The sequence below is a fragment of the Serinus canaria genome, chromosome 25 (assembly GCF_022539315.1).
Source record: "Serinus canaria isolate serCan28SL12 chromosome 25, serCan2020, whole genome shotgun sequence".
In the NCBI taxonomy this organism is placed as follows: Eukaryota; Metazoa; Chordata; class Aves; order Passeriformes; family Fringillidae; genus Serinus; species Serinus canaria.
Window position 1 is genome coordinate 10,682,464 of NC_066338.1, and position 24,957 is coordinate 10,707,420.

General features: G+C 61.3%; 3 protein-coding genes across 6 annotated transcripts; 2 read left to right on the forward strand and 1 right to left on the reverse strand.

The window, feature by feature from the left end:
- Window positions 1-3,951: 3,951 nt before the first annotated feature.
- On the forward strand, window positions 3,952-8,286 carry LOC108963627 (tubulin alpha-1C chain). Its single transcript, XM_050983814.1, has 4 exons — window positions 3,952-4,088; window positions 5,653-5,875; window positions 5,963-6,111; window positions 7,264-8,286. Exons 1-4 carry the CDS (start codon window positions 4,086-4,088, stop codon window positions 8,233-8,235), a joined length of 1,347 nt encoding a protein of 448 aa, XP_050839771.1. The 5' UTR covers window positions 3,952-4,085; the 3' UTR covers window positions 8,236-8,286.
- A 1,122-nt stretch (window positions 8,287-9,408) lies between these two features.
- On the forward strand, window positions 9,409-14,005 carry PRPH (peripherin). Of its 3 annotated transcripts, XM_030230412.2 has the most exons (9): window positions 9,409-9,752; window positions 10,440-10,500; window positions 10,958-11,053; window positions 11,126-11,287; window positions 11,360-11,485; window positions 11,566-11,786; window positions 12,123-12,172; window positions 12,317-12,393; window positions 12,467-14,005. In XM_030230412.2, exons 1-9 carry the CDS (start codon window positions 9,409-9,411, stop codon window positions 12,506-12,508), a joined length of 1,179 nt encoding a protein of 392 aa, XP_030086272.1. In that variant the 3' UTR covers window positions 12,509-14,005. The 3 variants fall into 3 exon arrangements, with proteins under 3 accessions (XP_030086272.1, XP_050839776.1, XP_050839775.1); XM_050983819.1 differs by lacking the exon at window positions 9,409-9,752 and having other exon boundaries at window positions 9,839-10,500; XM_050983818.1 differs by lacking the exon at window positions 9,409-9,752 and having other exon boundaries at window positions 9,839-10,500; window positions 12,317-14,005.
- Window positions 14,006-14,123: 118 nt separating this feature from the next.
- Window positions 14,124-23,072, reverse strand: GLI1 (GLI family zinc finger 1). Of its 2 annotated transcripts, none has more exons than XM_050983792.1 (5): window positions 22,886-23,072; window positions 20,180-20,344; window positions 19,065-19,313; window positions 18,021-18,297; window positions 14,124-16,871 (listed from the first exon to the last, which is right to left on the reverse strand). In XM_050983792.1, the coding sequence occupies exons 1-5, from the start codon at window positions 22,937-22,939 to the stop codon at window positions 14,647-14,649; spliced, it is 2,970 nt and encodes a 989-aa protein (XP_050839749.1). In that variant the 5' UTR covers window positions 22,940-23,072; the 3' UTR covers window positions 14,124-14,646. The 2 variants fall into 2 exon arrangements, with proteins under 2 accessions (XP_050839749.1, XP_050839748.1); XM_050983791.1 differs by having other exon boundaries at window positions 18,021-18,300; window positions 22,886-23,071.
- Window positions 23,073-24,957: the final 1,885 nt, after the last annotated feature.

Below are 24,957 nucleotides of genomic sequence, written 5' to 3' on the forward strand. Positions count from 1 at the left end.
AACCCCACACCACATTCATGGCCCCAGCTGCTGCAGATGGAGCTGCCAGGATGCCCCCCCTGCTGAGAAATCCCTGGGTTTTTTCCCTGGTGTTTCCCACATTATGCAGATTTCTGGGCAGAACCAAAGTTCCCATGTCCCTGCTGCCCAGCTTATGTCCCCACTGCCATCCCCGTGTCCCCACTGCCAGCCCCATGCCCCTGGGGCACCCTGGTTTTGGGGTGCTGCTGGGGCTGCAGAGCTGCAAACAAAGAGGGGATGGGATTTGGGCATCGCCCACCAGAACAAAGGACCAGGTGGTCCTGGCTTTGCTGAGCAGACAAAACCAGGAGATTTGGCTCCCACCAGGCTGGTCCCCATGGCAAATGGCTGTTTTGGGGCACCCTGACCCCAAAGCAGCTCAGCCCCCAGCCCTGACCCCTCTGTAGGTCCATCCCTGCATGGGAAATGCCTCCTGCCTTTGTTCTCTTACAGTTCCAAGTGCTCAACACCAGTGTGGAGCCTGTCAGGGTGTCCACATTGTGTCCCCAAACCAGGGATTTGGGGGGGCTCACAGCAGCCCCCTGCCTCAGGGACCACTCTCCAAGCTCAGGAGAGGCCCCACCCACCCCATGGCCCCGAGCTGAGGGCAGGAGGTGCCTCATAGGGCAGGGGTGGCTCAGCCCCCGTGGGTGATATGGGGTGTAGGGCGAGGGGCACCGGGTGCTGCAGCCCCCCTGGTGCCCCCCAGCCCCCTCCCATCTCCTTGGGTATGGACAGCCACACGTCCTGCACCGACTGCTGCCAGGCAACTGGTGGTGTTGCTAGGAGACCGGTTGCTAGGAGAGAGGGTGGGACCCCCCCTCGCATCCCCCTTCCCCAACATCCATCCTGGGGCCTTGTGGGCGGGGGGTTGCAGGCAGAAGACAAGGGCGGGTTCTCACCACTGCCGAGCCTTATTATCATGGTGAGGACACCATCCCTGGGACCCCCACTGTCCTTGGGACCCCCAATGTCTGATCCTGAGGGTGGGGCACCATCCTTGGGACCCCCAGTGCCTGACCCTGAGGATGGGGCACTGTCCTTGGGACCCCCAGTGCCTCAATCCATTGTCCTTGGGACCCCCAGTGCCTGACCCTGAGGATGGGGCACTGTCTTTGGGACCCCCAGTGCCTCAATCCACTGTCCTTGGGTCCCCCAATGTCTGATCCTGAGGGTGGGGCACCATCCCTGGGACCCCCAGTGCCTCACTCCACTGTCCTTGGGACCTCCAATGTCTGATCTTGAGGGTGGGGCACTGTCCTTGAGACCCCCAGTGCACAACCCTGAAGGTTGGGCACTGTCCATGGGACCTCCAGTGCACAACCCCACCATCCTTGGGACCCCCCAGTGTCTGATCCTGAGGGTGGGGCACCATCCTTGGGACCCCCAGAGCCTGGCCCTGAGGATGGGGCACCATCTTTGGGACCCCCAGAGCCTGACCCTGAGGTTGGGGCACCATCCTTGGGACCCCCAGAGCCTGACCCTGAGGTTGGGGCACCATCCTCGGGACCCCCACAACTCTGCCTTGCCAAGGGGGGGGTACCCAGGCCCTGGGGTCCCTCAGTGCCCACCCTGCCATGGATGTCACCATCCCTGCTGCCCCCCCAGTATCCATCCCTGCTGAGTGCTGGCCGGGGGGGGGGATGTGGCACAGCTCCCAGCCCCCCCCACTCCTGTGCTTCCATTCGGCTCTGCTCTGTTGACTGTTGGTAGCAACGTGGTGGCTCCTGGTGACGGTTGCTGTCCTCCCCCGCCATGTCCAACCCCCTGGTGCCACTGGGTTGGACAGACCCCGGACCCCCCCAGGGTCACCCCTGTCTGCACAGAGTCCCCATGGCTGTCCCCACTCGGGCTGGGCGACACGGGGGCTCCCAGAGCTGGCATCTCAGCCTGCGTGGGCTGATTTCCCGGCTGCTGGACTCCTGCCCATGGCACGGCTGAGATTCCCAGCCTCCCCCACTTTGGGCCCTTCCTGAGAATCCCAAATTGGTGACCTCGAACCCCACGGCTGGGACACGCCGTCCCCAGGGATCGAAGGGTCTCAGCCTCATCAGGAGCTGTCGTGGCTCGGGGCTGACAACCCAGACACAGGCTGCTGCTATTTTTAGCCTGTTTTCCCCGCAGAACCCAGCTCTGTCTGTCTGTCTGTCCATCCGCTGCCACCATCGATGTGACAGGTTCATTCAGATGGAGAGACAGGGCAGCTCGGGCTGGGGGGGCCGCTCTTCTCCTGGGTGCTGTGCTGGAGGGGCCCCGCCGCCCCCCGGCTGGCCAAGGGTGGCACAGGGGGGCTGGACACTCGGAGGGGTGGCACCCACCCCTGACCGCGCCCCTGCCCCACGCGGAGGGCAGAGGGAAAACCCCTCCAGCCCCGGTGTTAGGGGCAGCAGGGCATTCCCTGTGAGAGGAAGCGGGGACACGTCGCCGGTGTTCCCGCAGCCTGGGTGTCCCGGTGCCCCCTCCCGCCACCCCCAACCCTTCCCACCCCCTCCCGGAGCCACAGCAAAAGGGAGACTCGGCCCCGGGAGGGGGGGAGGGGGCACTGCCCCGGGACGGGGCAGGGGGAGCAGCCGTGGGGTGCGGGGGGCTGCGGGCTCGCTGACCGTGGGGAGGGGGCTGCGGCACCGCCTGCGTGCGGGGCGGTTCCGCAATGCGGCAAAGCCGGGAATAAAGGAGCGGGGCGGCGGAGGGGTGGGGGTGAGCTGGGAGAGACCCTGCTCTCGGAGGGGTCCGCCCTCGGCCCGGCCCCCCTAAAGCACCCCCTGACCCCCAGCAAGGCCCCGGGACCGACGTGGTGGGGGCTCAGAGGGCTCCGGTGCTACCGGGGGCTCACGGGTGGGGGGACAACGGGCACCCCGGCCCTGGGCGTGTGCCAGCTCCGGGGATGTGCCCAGGGAGCGGGGAGACACCGGGGGCTCCGGGAGGGGAGGGACACTGAGGTGCCCAGGCTGTGAGGGGACACTGGGAGTGACTGGGGGGGGGGGGACGGACAGGGGGACGACACTGAGGGTGTTGAGGGAGTGGGGGGGACACTGAGGGAGCTCAGGGGCGGGGGGGACGGACACTGAGGTGCCCAGACTGTGAGGGGTGCCCAGGGACTGGGGGGATACCGGGGAGCGTGGGGTCTGTAATTGTCTGTAATTCCGTCTCGGGGCCGACCCCAATGTCCCCATGCTGTCCCAAACCCCTCTGTGGCCTTTGGAACGCCACTCCTACCCGCTTCAAACCAACCCAGAGCGGGGGAGGCAGGGCGGGACAGGGCACTGCACCCCGGGGGTGGGCGTGAGATGCTCCCCCGGCCCTGTCCGTCCTGCCCCACAGGACCTGCCCCGCGTGGGTTCCCCCGGGAGCAGCCCCGGGGCTGGCAGGGAGCAGGGTGGCGGCGGGCACAGGAGCCGGCGCGACGGGAGCCCGCGGGGCTTCCCACGGGAACGGCACCGGGATGGGGACGGGGCCGCGGGGAGGGATTACCGGACCCCCGAGACCTCCAACCCAGGCGGAGCTGTGGAGCTCCCTGAGGCTGTAACCGGGGGCTTCAGGGACCCAACCTGCCGGCGCCTGAGCCCACCGCCCCAATACAGCAAAGCCCCCCACCTCTAAAGCCCTTCTAAAGCCCCCCCACCCCAATATTCCTCCGGCCCCCTCCCCTATCGCCTTCCGAACCCCCACAATTCCCCCCTGTGTGCCCGCCCAGCCCCCCCCAACCCTCGGGACCCCCAACTCTCCGCCCCGCTGTCCCCGCCCCTTTACCCGCCCATAACCACGCCCACTTCCACTATAGACCACGCCCCCTCCCCGCCTCCCTCCCACCGCATTCCGCTCCGCTTACGTCACCACCCACCCACCCTCGCCGACTTTCGAACCGGCCAATCAGAATCGAGGCGGGGCGGAGAGGGCGTGTCCAGAGCGCCGCGTGGCCTGGGGGCGGGGCAAACGCCTACTGGCTCCTCCTCTGTCTCCGCCCCCTCTGAGGCCCCGCCCCTGGGGTTTAACTCGGGGGCCCCACGGGGCAACCCCCGCCTCCCTCCTCGACGGCTCCGTAACGGTTCGGGCAGCGAGCGGCCATGGTGAGGGCTGGGGGCGTGCGGGGGTCCTGGAGGGGTTCCGTGCCGGGAGGGACCCCTGGGGAGTGCGGGACCCCCCGAGCAGTGAGGGGGCTGAGCGGTGGTTGTGTGCCGAACCCTCCCATGTCCCCTGCAGCGCGTGGGGCTGCGCTCTGGAGACGTTGGGAGCTCCTCGCGTGTTCCGGACGTTCCGTGGGGCTGCCGAGTTCTGGCTCGTGCCGGGCAGGACCTGATGTGGGGGTGCGTGTGCCCCCCAGGACTGGGGGGGTCCCTGCCTGGGCGGGCCTCCACCCTCGGGGGCCTCCACCCTTGGGCTGTGCAATCCCCCCAGCTCTCTGCTAAATGCGTGGGGACACGGCGAGTGGCACTGCGTGTCCTGGGCTCCCAGGCGGGACTAAACTCGTCCCCACAGCACCCCTCGGGAGAGGAACAGGCCGTGAGGCGGTTTGGGGGCGCTGGGGGCACCCCCCGTGCCACTCTCTCGTGGCTGTGTTCGCTGGGACGCGCGTGGGTGTGAGTCACGGCGGGGGGAGCGGATCCCAACGTGGCCCGGGCACAGCCAGGAGCGGCTGGCACGGGGAAAGTCCTCCCGGTCACCGGAGTTTGTTCTGGCCCGGGTGGAGCTGGCTGCCAGGCGGCCCCAAGGGCGGTTCAGGAACCGGGATAGGCCGGGGTTGTGCAAGGGCTGCTGGAGGAGGGAGCGGCTCCACATTCCAAGAGGTCCAAGGCTGCCCCCGAAGTGATGAGCAGCGCCCTGGGGAAGGGGCTGAAGTGTCCCTGTCACTGTCCCTGTGTGTGATCCGTGGGTGGAGGGGACTGGGAATGGTGGGCACAAGGAATAACCCTGGGGAACCCCAGTTCTGGGCTCGTGGGAGGTGCTGGTGCATGAATGGCACTGATCAGTGCAGGGTCCCACCTCCCTGTGGGGCCAGAATGGGACCCCCAGCGCTGAGCACCCACAGTGTCCCTGGTACTCCAAGGGCTGTGCACACTGATAGCCCCAGTCTGGTGCCTCCACACGTCCCTCCTCACCTCAGCTGGGGTTTGGGGTGATGCTGGGCCAGCCCTGCACGAGCCAGGGCAAAACCAGGGTTTGGGGGGGCTGAGCATAAGTCCTTGTGAGTTCTCTTTATCCCCCAAAGGGCAGGGTTGCAGCTCCTGGGTGGGGCAGGATGGGACCCTCGGAGCTGAGCACACTCTGAACTGGAGAAGAGATGTTCCCTGGTATATAGGGGTGTCCCTGTCCCTGCAGAGAGGGGTTAAGTGTCCCTGTCCTCATTGGAGCAGGGATGAAGGAACTGGGAATAGTGGGGACCAGCAATAACCCTGGGGAACCCCGATTCCTGGCTCTGTGGGGTGTGTAGGGTGAAGGGCACCAGCTGGTGCAGGGTCTCAGCTCCTGGGGAGGGGGAGCAAGATGGCACCACCAAAGCTGAGCACAACGGGTGTGTCCGGGCAGGATCCGGCCCCATCCAGCCTTGAGGAGAGACCCTTCCCAGGCCGGTGGGTGCCGGGATGGGACACAGAGGGGACAAAGGGGGTGACCCGGTGCCGTGTGCCCCCGCAGCGCGAGTGCATCTCCATCCACGTGGGCCAAGCGGGCGTGCAGATCGGCAATGCCTGCTGGGAGCTGTACTGCCTGGAGCACGGCATCCAGCCCGACGGGCAGATGCCCAGCGACAAGACCATCGGCGGGGGGGACGACTCCTTCAACACCTTCTTCAGCGAGACGGGCGCCGGCAAGCACGTGCCCCGGGCCGTGTTCGTGGACCTGGAGCCCACGGTGATCGGTGAGGGCGCGGGGGGCGGCCGGCGGGGCGGGGCGGGCGCTGGCGGCGGGCGCTGGGTGCTAACGGGGCCCGGGGCTGTCTCCGCAGACGAGGTGCGCACGGGCACGTACCGGCAGCTCTTCCACCCCGAGCAGCTGATCACGGGCAAGGAGGATGCGGCCAACAACTACGCCCGCGGGCACTACACCATCGGCAAGGAGATCATCGACCTGGTCCTTGACCGCATCCGCAAGCTGGTGAGCGGCCTGGGGGGGTCTCGTGGGGTGGGTTTGTCCCTGCGGGGGGTGTGGGGACAAAGGGAAGCTCCAGGTGTGCCTGGGCAGGTCCTTCTCAGTCCATCAGGGCTTTGGGGCAGAGAGAGGGTTTTTGCCAGGAGGGATCTCCTACCTTCCTGGTGGGACCTGCATGACCCCTGTTGTGCCTCCAGGATCTGGATGGATTTGTTGTGAGTCATGTGTCAGCCGGCAGCACATCCTGGCTCCCTATGGGGTCTGGGTCCTCTAATTGATCAGGATCAGCCCCTTCCCTTCCCCTTGACCTGAATCCCTTTACTCAGGGTTCTGCAACCCCACCAGGACAGGATCTGCACTCTGAGCTTGGTCCATCTCTGTGGGGGATGTGGGGACAAAGGGGAGCTCCAGGTGTCCTTGGGCCGGTCCTTCTCAGTAGATCAGCACTTTGGGGCAGATTGTGGGGCTGTCCCAGTAGGGACCTGCTGGCCCTATCCTAGCCCATTGCTAGGCCTTGCCAAGGGGAGGAGGGTGTGAAGCCCCATGGCCAGGGCAGGGGGGGCAGGACAGATGGTTTGGGTGCTGGTGCAGCACTGGTTTGACTGGTGTGGCTGCCCAAGCTCTTTGAACCTCTGGTTCCCACGCTGGGGCTGGCGCCGTGGTGGCCGGACCTGCTGCGCCAGCGGCTCCGCTCGGGGAGCTCCTGGCACATCAAAGGCTGAGCTGGCTGCCCGTGGGCTCTTGTGGGATCAGAGCCTGTTCCTGCTGAAAAAGAGGGGGTGAAGCTGTGGTTGACTCCCAGAGGCTGCTGGGGTGTCTCCCAAGAGCTGGGGTATCCACCATGAGTCAGTGTCCAACATGTAAGGTCAGAGACACCTTGTCTACCACCCTGGTGGTTCCTGCTGTGGTGCTGGAACACCCTGAGGATGTCCTCATGAGGCCACAGAGAGGAGCAAGTTCTGCTGCCTGGAACAAGCATGCCCCTCCTTGTCTCTACTGAGTGTCCCCAAATCCCTGCAGGACGGGGTCCCTTTCCCTGGGCCAGGTGGGAAGGTCCTGAGATTCTGGGACAAATATTTACCTTCCAGGGCAAGTCAGTAACAGCTGAAGTTCAGAATTCCTGACAGTTTGGTCTTGTTTTCCCTTCCCTCCTGGCAGGCTGACCAGTGCACAGGGCTGCAGGGCTTCCTGGTGTTCCACAGCTTTGGCGGTGGCACCGGCTCTGGCTTCACCTCCCTGCTCATGGAGCGGCTCTCTGTCGACTATGGCAAGAAGTCCAAGCTGGAGTTCTCCATCTACCCGGCCCCTCAAGTGTCCACAGCTGTGGTGGAGCCCTACAACTCCATCCTGACCACCCACACCACCCTGGAGCACTCCGACTGTGCCTTCATGGTGGACAACGAGGCCATCTATGACATCTGCCGCCGCAACCTGGACATCGAGCGCCCAACCTACACCAACCTGAACCGCCTCATCAGCCAGATTGTGTCCTCCATCACGGCCTCTCTGCGCTTTGACGGAGCCCTGAACGTCGACCTGACAGAATTCCAGACCAACCTGGTGCCCTACCCCCGCATCCACTTCCCTCTGGCCACCTATGCCCCGGTCATCTCTGCTGAGAAGGCTTATCACGAGCAGCTGACGGTGGCCGAGATCACCAACGCCTGCTTCGAGCCGGCCAACCAGATGGTCAAGTGTGACCCTCGGCACGGCAAGTACATGGCGTGCTGCCTGCTGTACCGCGGGGACGTGGTGCCCAAGGATGTCAACGCCGCCATCGCCACCATCAAGACCAAGCGCACCATCCAGTTTGTGGACTGGTGCCCCACTGGTTTCAAGGTGGGCATCAACTACCAGCCACCCACGGTGGTGCCCGGGGGCGACCTGGCCAAGGTGCAGAGGGCCGTGTGCATGCTGAGCAACACCACGGCCATCGCCGAGGCCTGGGCCCGCCTGGACCACAAGTTTGACCTGATGTACGCCAAGAGGGCGTTCGTGCACTGGTACGTGGGGGAGGGCATGGAGGAGGGCGAGTTCTCGGAGGCCCGTGAGGATATGGCTGCCCTGGAGAAGGATTATGAGGAGGTGGGAGCTGACAGCATGGAGGGAGATGAGGATGGAGAGGAATAGTAGCGCCTTGTCTCAACACTGTGGTGCTGTTCATTAAAATGCCTCTCTCCAGTGCTGCCTCTTCATTGTGCTGGGACAATCCGCCTTGTGGTGACCTGGGGGGACGTCCCAGGGGAGGGGGGGGGCCTCAGCTGGGCTGGCTGCCAGGCCCTGCTGCCAGCTGGCACAGGGGCTGTGCTGGGAGCGGCTGGGGGGTCGTGTGGGGTTGGGGTCCCTGGCTGCCTCCTGTGCTGTGGGCGGGCAGTGCCTGCAGTGGTGGGGGGCTCATGTCCTCCTCAGTGTTCTGCTGGACCTGGGGGGGTCACCGGGTGAGGGGGGACCCCTGAGAGCCCCCAGTGTCCTGCCCAGAGCCTGGTGCAGATGGGCTGGACGTGGTGTCATGCTGCTGCTGGCATGGAGCCACTCTCGGTGCGGCTCTCTGCAGAGCTGGGAGGGGGTCCTGGGCGGGTGGGACCCTCCCCTCCCCACAGCCTCTGGGCAGGGCAGCGATTCCTTCCCGTAAGTGCCGCCCTGGCTGCCCGGAAAGGGGGGGCTCCGGGGGGGTTGCAGAGCCGCTGTCCAGCACTGCCCCGCGCATGGCAGCTCCCGCAGAGCCGAGTCACGGCGGCCCCGACAGAAAGGGAGGGGGGTGGGTGAGAGGGGCGCCCCCTCCCTGGATGCTGAGCACCCCGGGGAGAATGGCACCCAGCTCAGAGGGGTGCTCTGCCTGAGCCCTGCAGCCCCCTCTGCATCCCAGCTGGGGGGTCTGTACCCCCATACTGCCTGGGGGGGACCCCATAAGGGTCTCTCTCCTGACCGAGCTAGGAGGGGGTCCTGTGTCTCCCGGGCACCCTCGGATCCTCTCCCCCTTGCCCCTGGTGCTGCTGGCTTCCTCTGCCTGCACCCCCCAACCCCTCACCTTGCATCCCGAGGGGGTCCCCGAGCCCCCCTGAAGGGGAATGCCTGCAGCCCTACATCCTGCAGCCCCCGCCCCTCATCCCGAGGGGCATCCCCGACCACCCCCAGCCCCTTTCCCCGCCCCCTCGAGGGGACAATCCGCAGCTCCCGATCCTCCCTCCGACCGGGAGACCCCTCCCCTCTCTCTGTCCCGTACCCCGGGTCCCCCCGGCGGGGCGGAGCCGCTGTCCGCTATAAACAGCCGCTACCGGCAGCCAGCGCCCTCCCGGTGCCACCATGAGCCGCCGTGACCGCGACCCCGGGATGCCGCCGCCGCTCACCGTGGCCCCGGAGCGGCTGGCGGCGGCGGCGGCAGCGCGAGGAGCGGAGCGGGAGGAACTGGCGGCACTGAACGATCGTTTCGCCGCTTTCCTGGAGCGGGTGCGGGCGCTGGAACGGCAGAACGGGACCCTCCGAGCCGCCCTGGGCCGCGCCACTGCCGCCACCGGGCCCCGCACCGGGCTGGTGCAGGGGGAGCTGCGGGGGCTGCGGGAGCGGCTGCAGCGCCTCGGCCGCGACCGGGACCGGCTTCAGGCTGAGCGGGACGGGCTCGCCACCGACCTGGCGGCCCTGCGGCAGCGGTGGGCCGGGGGAGGCAGCGGGATGGGGAGCAAGGATGGGTCGGGATGAGGGATGCAGGGGTGGGGAGTGGGGGATGTGCCGGGGACCAGGGAATGAACTGGGATGGGGGATGAACAGGGATGGGGGATGAACCGGGATGGACTGGGATGGGAGATGGATTGGGATGGGAGATGGACTGGGATGGGAGATAAATCGGGATGAGGGATGAACTGGGATCTGGGATGAACCGGGATGAGGGATGAACTGCAATGGGAACGGGGAGTGTGTCGGGGTGAGTTATGCAGGGGATGGAGACTGGGGAATGTGCCAGAGAGGGACTGGCATGAGGAATGTGATGGGATGAGACTTTGCCCCAGGATGGGAGTGGAGGATGCAGCGGGATGGGGATGGGGGAGCCCCAGGGAAGGCGGGTTTGGGACTGGTGAATGTCCTGGGAAGGGACGTGGTCAGCAGACACTGGGAAAGGCACCCTGGACGCACGGAGGGCACTGGGAGGCACTGGGAGATGTGGGCTCTGCGGAAGGGCGGGGTCCTGGGAGGGGCAGGACGAGGGTGGGGACACTGGGAGGGGATTGCTGCGAGCGCTGGGGGCCGCTCCATCCCCGTTGGCCTCCGCTGTGTGCGCAACAGGAGGAGGGGGTCTGCACCCCCGCCCCCACCTCCCTCTCATCCTTTGCTGTCCCCAGGCTGGAAGACGAGACGCAGAAGCGTGAGGATGCCGAGAAGAGTCTGGTGCTGTTCCGCAAGGTGAGGGGACTGGCGGGTCCGTGTCCCCATGCAGTATCGGTGATCCGTGTTTGATCTATGGCTGGTGGGGACTGGGAATGGTGGGCACAAGGAATAACCCTGGGGAACCCCAGTTCTGGGCTCGCCGGAGGTGCTGGTGCGTGAATGGCACTGATCAGTGCAGGGTCCCACCTCCCTGGGGGGCCAGATGGGACCCCCAGAGCTGAGCACCCACAGTGTCCCTGGTACCCCCAGGGCTGTGCACTGGTAGCCCCAGTCTGGTGCCTCCACACGTCCCTCCTCACCCCAGCTGGAGTTTGGGGTGATGCTGGGCCAGCTCTGCACGAGCCAGGACAAAACCAGGGTTTGGGGGGGCTGAGCCTATGCCCATCACCACCCCCACCACCCCAGGGTGGGGCTCCAGGATCGTTTTATCCCCTCCACGCTGCCCTGCAGCTCAGCCCAGCCTCTCCCACAGGACGTGGACCACGCCACGCTGTCCCGCCTGGAGCTGGAACGCAAGGTCGAGCTGCTGATGGACGAGATCGGCTTCCTCAAGAAACTGCACGAGGAGGTGGGGCCGGGGCGGGATGGGGCGGGGAGGGGGAGCAGAGCGGGTCCTTGTGATGCCCAGGTGCCCCCGCAGGAGCTGCGGGACCTGGAGGTGAGTGGCCCGAGCCCGGCGGGGCTGGCCGAGGTGGAGGTGTGCAAGCCGGAGCTGACGGCTGCGCTGCGGGAGATCCGCACCCAGTACGAGAGCATCGCGGTCAAGAACCTGCAGGAAGCCGAGGAATGGTACAAGTCAAAGGTACCCGGGGCTGGGGAGGGGTTTTGGGGCGGCTGAGCCGTCCCAGAGCGCTGACTCGCCCTGCCCGCGCAGTTTGCCGACCTCTCGGATGCGGCAAACCGTAACCACGAGGCGCTGCGGCTGGCCAAGCAGGAGATGAACGAGTCCCGCCGGCAGATCCAGAGCCTGACCTGCGAGGTGGACGGGCTGAAGGGCGTGGTGAGAGCCGGGGAGCGTTGGGGGGTGTGCAAAAAACCAGACCCCACCCCGGCCCTTTGCAGCCCCTTCTTCCCCTGCAGAACGAGGCGCTGCAGCGGCAGATGCGGGAGATGGAGGATGAGTTCGGCGAGGAGATCGGGAACTACCAGGACGTGGTGGGGAGACTGGAGCAGGAGATCCAGCAGATGAAGGAGGAGATGGCACGGCACCTGCGCGAGTACCAGGACCTGCTGAACGTCAAGATGGCCCTGGACATCGAGATTGCCACGTACCGAAAGCTGCTGGAGGGCGAGGAGAGCCGGTGAGGGCAGCCCGGCTCAGGAGTGTCCCCACTGCCCGGGGGATGTCCCCCGCGTTGAGTCATCCCGGTTATTGTGGGATTTTCCCGGGAGGAGGCAGCTCCAGGCCTTGTTCCCACAGGAAAACAAGAGGTTCCCAGGGGAGCTTCTTGCTGCTGAGATAAAAGAAAGGCCAGGGGATGGTGGGGGAGCTGCCTCCAGCTCTGCTCTGGGTGCCAGCCTGGCAGCCCACGGGCACAGCCCCCAGCTGGGGTGTGGGTCACAGACTCGAGGCTGTGGAAGGGTCACTGGCAATGTCCAGGAGTCCCAGCCCCTCCTCATGCCCCTCTCCCCCCCAGGATCACCATCCCACCGCACCCCACCACCTCCTTCAGCATGAGGAGCTCAGGTGAGCGACAAGCTGGGGGTCCCCCACTATGTCTGGGGGTCTTTCCTCGGGGGTAAAGACCCTGGGTGGGTATGGGTGGGTCCCTGTGCTCCTGCCCAGGGTGTCTGGGAGGGCACAGGGTGCTGATGGCCCCGCTGTGCCCAGTGCTGGAGCCGCAGCCTGCAGAGAGCCCGGCCCGGAGGATGGTGCTCATCAAAACCATCGAGACACGGGATGGGCAGGTGAGAACTGGGGGTGCCCTGCCTGGGAGGTCCAACCCTGCCTGGGACTGATCCCCAAATTCTCCTCTTGCAGCAAGTGGTGACGGAATCGCACAAAGAGCGAGCGGGGAAGTGACAGAGAGGAGCGGCTGCGATGGCCCCGACCCCACGGTGGGGGGGTTTTGCCAGACCCTGCTGCGTCCTGGGCGGGGCACGGAGCAGAGCAGGGGAGCTGGAAGTGCCCCAGTTGCTATTCCTGCTGTCAGCACCACGGGACAACGCTGTGGTGTGTCCCTGTGCCTTTGCAGTGTGTCCCTGTGCCTTGTCCCCCCGCTATTTATCGCCTGTTTATTATTCTCCCACCCCCGAGCCCAGCTGTATTTAATATCGAGTGTTCCCCACGCTGCCCTGGGGGGTCTCGGCTTCCCTCCCGCCACCACAGCTGGCACCGGCTGCCCCCGGGCTGGCGATGCCGATGACATCCAAGCGATGTCCCCCTGGTGTCACTGCCATGGGGAGTGGGACAGAAAGGGAAGCAGCGCCCGGCTGAGGGGGAATCTGTGCTCTGGAGTCCCGTTCTGTGCCAGGGCCCCTCTCCATGCTACGACTGCCACCCTGGGGGGGTCTCACCTGCCCTCCCATCACCGGAACAAGCACCGGCTACACCGGGGTTGGCGGCTCCGGTGGCATTGAAGTGCTGTCCCCTCTGCTGTCCCCGTCTCGGCGAAGGAGCCTCAACCCCTGAACTCTTCGAATCCCGGGGGTCCCGGGACCCCGCGACTTCCAGAGGACCGACGGGCACGCCCGGTATCCCGCTCCAGCCCCACGGGGTCTCGGCCCGGTTCTCCCGGAGCATCGCAGGACCGGGCCGGGCACCGCCGCGTTCGTTCCTTACCGGGACCGCCAGAGGGCGCCACCGGCCCGGCCCGATCGCTGCCGCGGGTTAATTCCGTGTTAATTGCGTGTTAATTACGGGTTAATTACAGCGTGACAAGGCTCTGGGTGTGCGGGGAAACACCCTAATTTCTATAATTGCGTTAAGAGATTTTTTGCATGATTAATTGAGTTAGACGAAATGATGCAAAATTGCTTTCATGCAAGATTTGCTTATTCGTTTTGCTATTTTCAGCAAATTTTTGCACTGTTTCATTATTTGCAGCGGTTTTTTGCACCACTGATTGAATTATTTTAAGGAAATTATGCACCACTGCGTTATTTAAACAAAACTTGCACACATAATTGCCTTATTTTAAGCAAATGCTGCATTATTGCATTTTAAGCATTTTTTTGCATCGTCAATTGCGTTAAGTACTTTTTTTTTGCATTATTGTGTTATAGCAAATGATACAAAATTGCATAATCTCATGGAATTTTGGCATAATTAACTGCATTATTTTATGCAATCTTTGCACCATTAATTACAAGAACAAAATAATATAAAATCGCATTATTTTAACCTTTTGCCCCCCACTATTAATTACGTTATCTTAGCTAATTTTTTCACGTGAAAACTGAATTACTTTAACCAATTTTTTGCATCATTAACAGCATTCTTTTAAGCCGTTTGCATTATTTGAAGCACTAATTGCAATCTGGGTCACGGCAACACCCCAGGAACAGCTCGGGATCCCTGCCCGAGGGTGGTGGAGCTGCTGCCGGGCGGTTTGGGTCACAGAGGACCAAGGACGAGATCAGGGAGCCCCTGGCAGGGGTGACAAACACCTGGCAGAGGTGACAAACACACAGGCACAGTCCCCTGAGAAAGGGTTTAATAAGGGGAGGGGGGCGACACTCACAGACCGGAGCTTTGGGGGGGGCAGACAGACAGACAGACAGATATGAACACTATGTACAGGCACCCCCTCACCCCAACTCTGGGGGGCAGCACCCCCGGAGCGGGGCTGGGGGCGCTTGCAGTCCTGACAGACTGGGATTTAGGGCGGGGGGCACTGGGAGGGGGCCGGCCCACAGGGCGGGGGCTCTTTGGTTTCGGCGTTAAGGCAGCGTGGGAGGGGAGGGGGGGCTCATCCCGAGTGGGGACACCCCAATAAGGGCCCAGTAAAACCAGTTCCCCACACCAGAGGTCACTTGGAGGGTCGGGACTGTGTCTGGGACCCCTCCTGAAGGAGGGTGACACTCAGAGACCGGAGAAGGGGGGGGCTCCGGGGGTGTTCCCCGCTTCCCCCCAGGCACAAACGTGGGTGTGAGAAGGATTCCCAGCTCTGCCCAACCCGCTGGGACCCCCCGGCCCCACCTGAGGGCAGGTACCCCCCGTTAGGACAGCGAGTTGAGGAAGTGGCTCTCCCCTGCCAGCGTGCTCAGCATGGAGCTCATGTCCCCCACTGCCATGTTGGCACCCCCAGACGAGGGCAGCAGGAGCCCCCCGGCCGGGCTGGGGGGTCCGGGCACTGCTGAGGGGGTCTCCACGTCCTCCACAATGGCAGCAAAGTCAAGGTGCGTGTTCTCCAGGTCCAGTGAGTCCAGGCTGTTGGCCACCTGCTCCCCTGAGTCCAGGTAGTAACAGGAGGTGCCCTTGAGTCCCTCGGGGCCGTAGTGCCCGCTCCCCCCGCAGCTCGCTGCCCCCTGGCCCAGCAGCTTGTGCCCACCTTTGCCCCCCTGCCCGTGGGGGCCCTGGCCTGGGTAGTACAGGGGGAGGTTCCCGGGTGCCTCGGGCACGGGGCGGGCGGGGGGCAAGCGTGGCAGGCGCCGGGCACCGGTGTCCAGCCCCTCGTAGCCATGCCCAGGCTGTGCCAGGCTGTTTGGGTAGCTCAGGCTGGCTTGGTGACCCGGTGGTTTTGGGACACCCGGAGGGTGTGGGATCATCTCGGGGTTGAAGCAGGGGGGGCTCAGGAGGTGCTGGGGCTCCGCCAGGCTCTGCAGATGATCCGCTTTGGGTTGGTAACTGCAGTACCTGGGGCTGAGGTACGGTGGAGCTGGCACGGCCTGGCACTGCCCGGGCTCGCCGCCCAGCCCCATGCCAGCCATGCTGCCCTTGCAGGGGGGCTGCTCCCCCCACATCAGCGCCTGCTGCGCCTCCACGTAGTTCCGGACCATCACCTCTTTGGTCTGCAGGGTGGGGGTCTGGGCTCTGCGGGTGCCCGGGCTGGCCATGCCCATGTACCCACCCGCTGTGGGCCCCACAGGGGGGTACCCACCCGGCCCCACGTCCATGCTGTGCCCAAAGGCAGCGGGGGACGCTGGGGGCCCAGCCAGCTTGGCGCTGGGGCAGGGAGCAAGTGCTGGGCTCGGCGCTGGGTATCGCTGCTCAGATTTGATCTGGAGCCGGTTAAACCGATGCCCCCCTGAAAATTCTTGGTCCTGGCAGGAGCTCACCAGTTTGGGATGCTGCCCACAGGCGCTGGGATGGGGGTACTCCATGTTTTGATGATGACAGTGTGGCCCGGACATGCTGGGAGCAGCCACACCTTGCCTGGAGCTCATCCCCAGCGTGCCCTGGGGGGGTCCATCCCAGGGCTCCGGCACGGCCCCGTTCCCAGCAGGCAAACTGGGGAAGCGCTGGTTCATCTGGCACTGCGGGAGGGAGAACTCAGGCTGCAGCAGCCCCTCCTCCATGTCCCCGTGTGTCCCCACCATGGTCCGGTGAGCACCGTAGATGTCACCCTGGAGCTCCACGCTGGTGCCCTGGCACGGGAAGCTTTCCTCAGGATAACTCAGGTACTGCTCCATGTCCAGCAGGCCGGATTCGGGGCCGGGGCCCCCCATGCTCTCCATGAAGACATTCTCAGTGATGCTGGGGGGGCGTGGGGAGAAGCCGTGCCGCTGCAGGTTGGCCTCGGAGCCGCCCAGGGGCTGCAGCGCCGTCCTGCCCGCGCCTGGCACGCTCACGTTCCCCACGCTCTTAAACCGCTGCACCCTGGGTACGGCCGGAGGCTTGGCCACCGTCCGGGCAGGGTCGCTTGCCCGTCGCACGCCGTGTCGGGGCACCAGCTGAGCCGGCACGCTGCCCGGGTAGCCGGGATGCTCGTTGGAGCTGTGCCTTCTCAACAAGCCGTTGGCCACGCAGCGAGGCCCAGCGGGCACGGGATAGCCCCCGGGCACACCGCCGTGCCCACCTGCAGCCACCTGCTCCACGCTGGGCAGCGGGGTGGGCGGGGGGCCGCCCGTGGCCGCGGCGTATTTGGCCTTGAGGCGGTAGCGCTGTGCCGGGGTGAGGTTGCCCACCCCCGGCAGCCCCCCGCAGGCGGCGGCATCGCCGGAGCGCCGCGAGTCCTCCGGAGAGGCGCCGTCGTAACCGTCCACCGGGCATGGCCCGCCGGGCATCACCGGGGCATCACCGCCCGGGCACGGCCCCGCCAGGTACGGGGACACCAGGGACGAGCGGCGGCTGACGGTGTAGGCGGAGCTGACGGTGCTGGTGCCGCTGCTGCGGCGCTCGCCCAGGCCCACCAGGCCCAGCTCGGCCGCCGACAGCTCGGCGATGCGCCGGTGAGAGGCTGGCGGGGGCACCGGGACACCGCCGGGCACCTCTGGGGGCAGGCCTGGGGGAGAGAAGTGTCACAGTCATGTTTTCTGAAAAATCCTCTTTGCCCAGGATTCTTCTCCTGGGAGGCTGAGAAGCCTCAGAGAAAAAGGGCAACAATAATGATCTGATTTGCTTCTCCTGCGTTTTGCTGCTTTGGGATGTGTTTGGAGATTGTTTACTGACAGGTGATTGTTTCATTGGCTTCATGTAAATTGTTTTGACTTATTGGCCAATCAGGATCAAGCTGTGTCGAGGCTCTGAAAGGAGTCCCAAGTTTTTCATTATTATTTTGTTAGCCTTCTGTAAGTATCCTTTCTGTATTCTTTAGTATAGTTTAGTTTTATAGTTTTTATATATATATATATTAGTTTAGTTTATATATATGTATATAGTTCATACATATATATATATATATATTATATATATATATATATAGTTTAGTTTAGTTTAGTGTATATATATATATATGTATATAGTTTTATATATATATATATATAGTTTAGGTTTTTAGCCTTCTAAGAACATGGAGTCAGATCCATCATTCCTTCCTCCGTCTGGGAACACCACAAATACAATAGAGAAGGAGGAGTTACCCCGGGACACAGCGTGGCAATGTCAGAGCAGGGACAGGAGCCACCTCCAGAGCTGGGATGTGGCTCTTGCATGGTTAGAGCTGGTGAGGACAGGGAGCAGGTGGCAACAAAGACCAGCAGAAGTTTATTTGGGTTGGAAAAATTATGGAATTGTGGAATGGTTTGGGTTGGGAGGGATCCTAAAGACCATCCATGTCCCATGGGCAGGGACACTTCCCACCTGAGCAGGCTGCTCCAGCCTGGCCTTGGATGCTTCCAGGGATGGGGCAGCCACAGCTTCTCTGGGCACCCTGTGCCAGGGCCTGCCACCCTCCCAGGGAAGAACTCCTTCCAATACCTCACTAATCCTGCCCCCTCTGCCAACGTGAAGCCATTCCCCCTTGTCCTGCCACTCCAAAATCCCTCTCCAGTTCTCTTGGAACCCCTTCAGGGCTTTAACATTTCCCCAGATTTCGTGGTGCACTTCTAACACCAGCAAGGTGTGGAATCCTCTGGCTGCCAACCAGATCTCTGCAGACACTTCCCACGGGCCAGGCCCCACATCCCACGGGGAGAGGCCCCCCCAGTCTCACCGGCTCCAGGGATGGGTGGCAGGTTCAGGCCCTTGGAAGCCGCCGGTTTCCTCAGCTGCTTCAGTTTGTCGATGCGAAGGTTTTCCAGTTTGTGCAGGGCCATGAGCCCTGAGGTGCCCATGGGCTCCCCGGGCACCACGTCCTCCAGAGTGGACAGGTCCTCGTAGCTGCCGCCGGCGTTTCCTGCCATCTCCACGCCGCTGTCGTTGTTGGTGGTGCTGCCCAGGGGCGAGTGGTCACTGCTGCACGAGGACTGCCCACCTGGGCTGGGCTGGGGCTTCTGGGGAGAAGACAGGGGGTCAAGCACCCAGGACACACTTGGCATCATCATGAGGGTTGGAAAAGCCTCTGAGATCACTGAGTCCAACTATTAACCCAACACTAGTGTCACAGACATATTTTATGGAAAATCCTTTCCTTAGGATCTTTTCTCCTGAGAAGCTGAGAGGCCTCAGGGATGAAATGGAAACAATAATTATCAATTATCTGCTGCTGTGGAATGCAACAGGTGCATCTGTGATTGGTCTCATGTGGTTGTTTTTAATTAATGGCCAATCACAGTCCGGCTGTTTCGGACTCTCTGGTCACTCACAAGATTTTATTGTCATTCTTTTCTATTCCTTGCTATCCTTCTGATGAAATCCTTCCTTCTATTCTTTTAGTAAGATTTAATAAATAATTTTCTTTTAATACAGTAGATATCATAAACTAATAAATCAGCCTTCTGAAACACGGACTCAAGATTCTCGTCTCTTCCCTCGTCCTGGGACCCCAGAGGAGCACCACCACACACAGCCATGTTCACCACTAAACCACGTCCCCAAGTGCCACATCCCAGAGTTTTTTGGACACTTCACCAAAAAGGGATGGTGATTCCATAGGGCCGCCCATTCCAGCGCCTGACAACCAAGAAATATTCCCTAATATCCAGCCTAAGCCACCCCTGGAGCAGCTTGGGGCTGTTGTCACCTGTCCCATCAGCAGAGGATGAGCCCCCACCACCAAACCCTCCCTCCCTCCTCCATCACCCCCGCAGCTCCTCACCAAGGCCAGCTCAGGCACCAGGAGTTTCCCATCGTCCTTCCGAGCCTCGCTGGCGCCGTTTGCATCCTTCTCCTGCTTCATATCCGGGGGGGCACTGGGGGTGGGCAGTGCCCGGCCCGGCCCCACGTCCCCTCGGTGCTTTTTGGTGACGTGGGCGTCGGGGCCGTGCACGGTCTTGACGTGTTTCCGCAGGGAGCTGGGGTCCGTGTAGCGCTTGGTGCAGCCGGGGATCTTGCACACGTACGGCTTCTGCATGGGGGAGGGAGGCTGTCAGCTCCAACTGCAGCCCCCTCCCCAAAAACAAACCCCCTTGTCACCCTCTGCAGAGAGCTGAGGTGGCATCAAAGCAGGTGAGACCCTGTGGAGGGCGCACGGTGGGCGCTGAGGTGAGCTGAGGATGGCAGGGAAGGAGGGAACTCCCCAGGAGTGGGAAAAGGGATCCCAGGGGGATCCAATAGGCACGGAGGAGGAGGGAGGCTGTCAGCTCCAACTGCAGCCCCCTCCCCAAAATCAAACCCCCCGTTTCCACCCTCTGCAGAGAGCTGAGGGTGTCATCAAAGCCACGTGGAGGGCACACAGTGGGCGCTGGGGCGAGCTGAGGATGGCAGAGGAAGGAGGGATCGGGGTAAAGGGAGGCATGCTGGTGAGGAAGGAGATGTTTAACGCAGGAAAAGAGGGAGCTGGGGCACACAGGGGCGATGCCCAGGGATGTGAGGATCTCTCAGAGGACAGGAATGATCTGGGAGCCCTGCTGGGGCCGTACCTCGTTGGAGTGGGTGCGGTTTTGGTGCTTGGCCAGACCCAAAAACCGATGGGCATGGAGGAGGGAAGGTGTCAGCTCCAACTGCAGCCCCCTCCCCAAAATCAAACCCCCTTGTCACCCTCTGCAGAGAGCTGAGGGTGTCATCAAAGCCACGTGGAGGGCACACAGTGGGCGCTGGGGCGAGCTGAGGATGGCAGAGGAAGGAGGGATCGGGGTAAAGGGAGGCATGCTGGTGAGGAAGGAGATGTTTAAAGCAGGAAAAGAGGGAGCTGGGGCACACAGGGGCGATGCCCAGGGATGTGAGGAGCTCTCAGAGGACAGGAATGATCTGGGAGCCCTGCTGGGGCCGTACCTCGTTGGAGTGGGTGCGGTTTTGGTGCTTGGCGCGGTCGGAGGCGTTGGAGAAGGCTTTGTTGCATCCCTCGTGCTCACACACGTAGGGTTTCTCCCCCGTGTGCGAGCGCAGGTGGGTCTTGAGGTTCTCCAGGCGGGAATAGGCCTTGTTACAGCCCTCGAACTGCGGTGGAGCAGGGCAGGACGTGTCACACGCTGTCACCGGGCCTTGGAGCTCCTGGTGACACGTCCCACAGCCCTGGCACGACTGCCAGGGACACACAGCTCACCTCCCAACGCGCCTGCCATCCTCACACCGTGGCACAGCCCTTCATTGGGGTTGTGCCACCTCCTTCTGTCCCATGGCAGCCCCTCAGAGGGTCCCCAAACTGGGACTGACAGCAACACCCATCCTGATTTAAATTCAGGAACATATTCCAAAGCATGGGATAGCTCTGGGGCTATGTGATTCTGGGTCTAGATGGGATTTTGGGAGGAAATTCCTCCCTGTGAGGGTGGGCAGGCCCTGGCACAGAGAAGCTGTGGTTGCCCCATCCCTGGAAGTGTCCAAGGACAGGTTGGACAGGGCTTGGAGCAGCCTGAGGTAGTGGAAGGTGGGACAGGACGAGCTTTAAGGTGCCTCTAACCCAAACCATTCCAGGATTCCATGAGCCCCACACCTGTACCCACCTGCTGCCCACCCCCTTCTGCCACCTGGGCTCTGGCTGCTGAACTTGTGGGGGGAAATGGATTTGTAGAAAATTCTTAGAGCTTGACAGAAGGCTCATGTAGTGTGTATTTGCATGTAATCTTTGAGATAAGAAATGTTGATTTAGAAATGTTATGGAATAGGACAGACATTGTTGAGAGAGAAATTTAACTAGAAATAAGTTTTAGAGGATGGTTTTGTAAATAAAGACTAGATACTTTAGAGAAATAGAACTGTGAAAGATGGATTGCAGTGGGATTTATGAGGGGTAATTTTAGAGGATTAGTTTTAAAGTATTTGTGGTATGGTGTAGTAAAAGCTGACAGGCCAAGAAATCTTTAGTGTATCGTAATTAAGAAATAATTAGCTTCTGATTGTGATGGAGTGAATTGTAACATCTGTATTGTCCCACCCTTCACAGAGACTGAAACTGGAATAAAAGCTTTTAAAACACCTCTCAGTTGTCCACTCTCTAAGTCAAAAAAGAACAAAATCCAACACACCTGTACCCCCTCTCTGCTGTCCCCTGTCCCCCCTTGTCCTGGACTGCAGGGCAATGTGGGAATTCTGTGGGAATTCTGTTCCCATCTGTCAGAGCTGGGGCAGTTCCTGCTGTTCTTTGGGCAGCTTTCCTTATCTCTATCATAGACCAATCCTCCCTCCAGGAGATCTCTCCTGTTAATGGGCCATTCATTATTAATTACCTTCTGTTCATGGGCCAGTGAGTGTCCCTGCATGGCTGATAAAATTCCATCATCCCACTGGGAGATGCTCTGCTCAGGGAGGAGCCAAACATTCCTGGATCCAATCTGAGATTCCAAACATTCCTGGATACAATCTGAGATTTCAAACATTCCTGCCTGGGTACAATCTGAGATTTCAAACATTCCTGGGTACAATCTGAGATTTCAAACATTCCTACCTGGATACAATCTGAGATTTCAAACATTCCTGCCTGGGTAGAATCTGAGATCTCAAACATTCCTGCCTGGATACAATCTGAGATTCTGGAACACCAGCATGGCTTCTCCACTGGATTCCCAGAGGAGCAGCAGCTGCCTCTTCCACTGGATCTCCAGAGGAAGACTCCACCCTTTCCTACAGGATCCCTGCTCCAGCAGCACCACCCCTGGCACTGCAGGAGGGCTGAGCCACAATTCCAGCTGGACTGTGCCAGCACCCTGACCCACAGGGTGCCAGGCTGGGTTCTCACTCTGCCAGTGGTTTTGCTTTTGTGCCCATTTTGGTCCGTCCTGGGTTCATTTTGTGCCTATTTTGGTTCCATTTTGTGCCCATTTTGGGTTCATTTTGTGCCCATTTTGGTTCATTTTGGGTGCAGCCCTGGCTGGGCTCTTGTGCTGCCCAAGGTGGATCCATTGAGGCCTCCTAATAAATCCCTATTTATTATTTATCTCCAGGCTCTGTTCCAGATGAGCCTTCACAAGGTGACAACACCTCCCACGTTGGATTGAGCTTTTTCTGACTCAGAGATGGGGAACTGAGAGGTGTTTCCAGCAGAGCCACCCCTGGCACTGCAGGAGGGCTGAGCCACAATTCCAGCTGGACTGTGCCAGCACCCTGACCCACAGGGTGCCAGGCTGGGTTCTCACTCTGCCAGTGTTGTTTGGATTTACTACTTTTTTTTTTTTTTCAATTTTCTTCCCTAATAAAGAACTGTTGTTCCTGCTCCCATATCTTTCCCTGAGAGCCCATTAATTTCAAATTTACAACAATTCAGAAGGAGGAGTTTCACATTTTCCATTTCAGGGGAGGCTCCTGCCTTCCTGAGCAGACTCCTGGCTTTCCAAACCAAGACAAACTGTTATTCCTGCTCCCATGTCTTTGCCTGAGACCCCCTTAATTTCAAATTTATAATAATTTGGAGGGAAGGGGTTTGCATTTTCCATTTCAGGGGAGGCTCCTGCCCTCCTCAGCACACACCTCTCTCTCCAAACCGAGACACCCCTCATCCTCCCAGCCCAGCCAGGATTTTGGGGCAGTTTTTTGGCATCTCACCGTGCACTTGTGAGGTTTCTCTCCCGTGTGGCGCCGCATGTGCACCACCAGCATGTACTGAGCCTTGAAGGGCCTCTGTTCCCGCGAGCACGCTGCCCAGTGGCACACGAACTCCTTCTTCTCGCCGTGGATGTGCTCGTTGTTGATGTGCTGAGGGCGAGAGCAGCGTCACCGGGGGCGCTGGGGAGGGGGCGAGGGACAGGGGGTGCAGGGGTGTCGGGGGGGAAAGGGGATGGGGGGATTGGGAGAGGAATGGGGTGGGAGAAAGGGATACAGGAGAGATTGGGATGGGAGAAAGGGGATGGGGGATGGGAGAGGACATGGGGGGGGGGAGAAAGGGATAAGGAGAGATTGGATGGGGAGGAAGGGGATGGGGGGATGGGAGAGGAGTGGGGGTGGGAGAGAAAGGGTACAGGAGAGATTGGGATGGAGAGAAAGGGGGATGGGGGGTGGGGATTGGAGAGAGAAAGGGGATGGGGGATTGGGATGGGAGAGAGGGATACAGGAGAGATTGGGATGGGAGAGGGGGGAGGGGGGATTGGGATGGGAGAAAGGGATACAGGAGAGATTGGGATGGGAGAAAGGGGATGGGGGGATTGGGAGAGGAATGGGGTGGGAGAAAGGGATACGGGAGAGATTGGGATGGGAGAGGGGGGATGGGGGATTGGAATGGGAGAAAGGGACACAGGAAAGATTGGGATGGGAGAGAGGGGATGGGGGATTGGGATGAGAAAAATGGGATGGGGGATTGGGATGGGAGCAAGGGACAATAGAGAGATTGGGATGGGAGAAAGGGACATGGACAGACTGGGATGGGAGAGAGGAGATGGGGGGATTGGGATGGGAGAAAGGGACACAGGAAAGACTGGGATGGGAGAGAGGGACATGGACAGGCTGGGATGGGAAAAAGGGACAGGAGAGACTGGGACAGGAGAAAGGGGATGGGGGGATTGGGAGAGATTGGGATGGCAGAAAGGGATACAGGAGAGATTGGGATGGGAGAGAGGGGCAGGAGAGAATGGGATGGGACAAAGGGCACACTGGGATGAGGGGAAAAAGGAGGAGGACAGGAGAGACTGGGACAGGAGAAAGGGGATGGGGGGATTGGGAGAGATTGGGATGGCAGAAAGGGATACAGGAGAGATTGGGATGGCAGAAAGGGGATGGGGGGATTGGGATGGGAGAAGGGGACACAGGAGAGACAGGGATGGGAGAGGGACATGGGGGATTGGGAGAGGAGTGGGGTGGGAGAAAGAGACACAGGAGAGATTGGTATGGGAGAGAGGGACATGGACAGACTGGGATGGGAGAAAGGGACACAGGAGAGAACTGGGATACTGGCAGAAAGGGATACAGGAGAGACTGGGATGGGAGAAAGGGATACATGAGAGATTGGAATGGGAGAAAGGGATACAGGAAAGACTGGGGTGGGAGAGAGGGGATGGGGGGATTGGGGTGGGAGAAAGGGACACAGGAGAGACTGGGATGGGAGAAAGGGGATGGAAGGATTGGGAGAGATTGGGATGGCAGAAAAAGATACACGAGAGATTGGGATGGGAGAAAGGGGATGGGGGGATTGGGATGGGAGAAGGGGACACAGGAGAGACAGGGATGGGAGAGAGGGACATGAGGGATTGGGAGAGGAGTGGGGTGGGAGAAAGGGATACAGGAAAGACTGGGGTGGGAGAGGGGGATTCAAGGGAGATTGGGATGGGAGAAAGGGACATGGACAGACTGGGATTGGAGAAAGGAACACAGAAGAGACTGGGATGGAAAAAAGGAACACAGGAGAGAACTGGGATACTGGCAGAAAGGGATACAGGAGAGACTGGGATGGGAGAGAGGGGATGGAGGGATTGGGAGAGATTGGGATGGTAGAAAGGGATCGAGGAGAGATTGGGATGGGAGAAAAGGACGTGAAGGGATTGGGATGGCAGAAAGGGATACAGGAGAGACTGGGATGGGAGAAAGGGACACGGACAGACTGGGATGGGAGAAAGGTGATGGAGGGATTGGGAGAGTTGGGATGGCAGAAAGGGATACAGGAGAGATTGGGATGAAGAGAAAGGGAT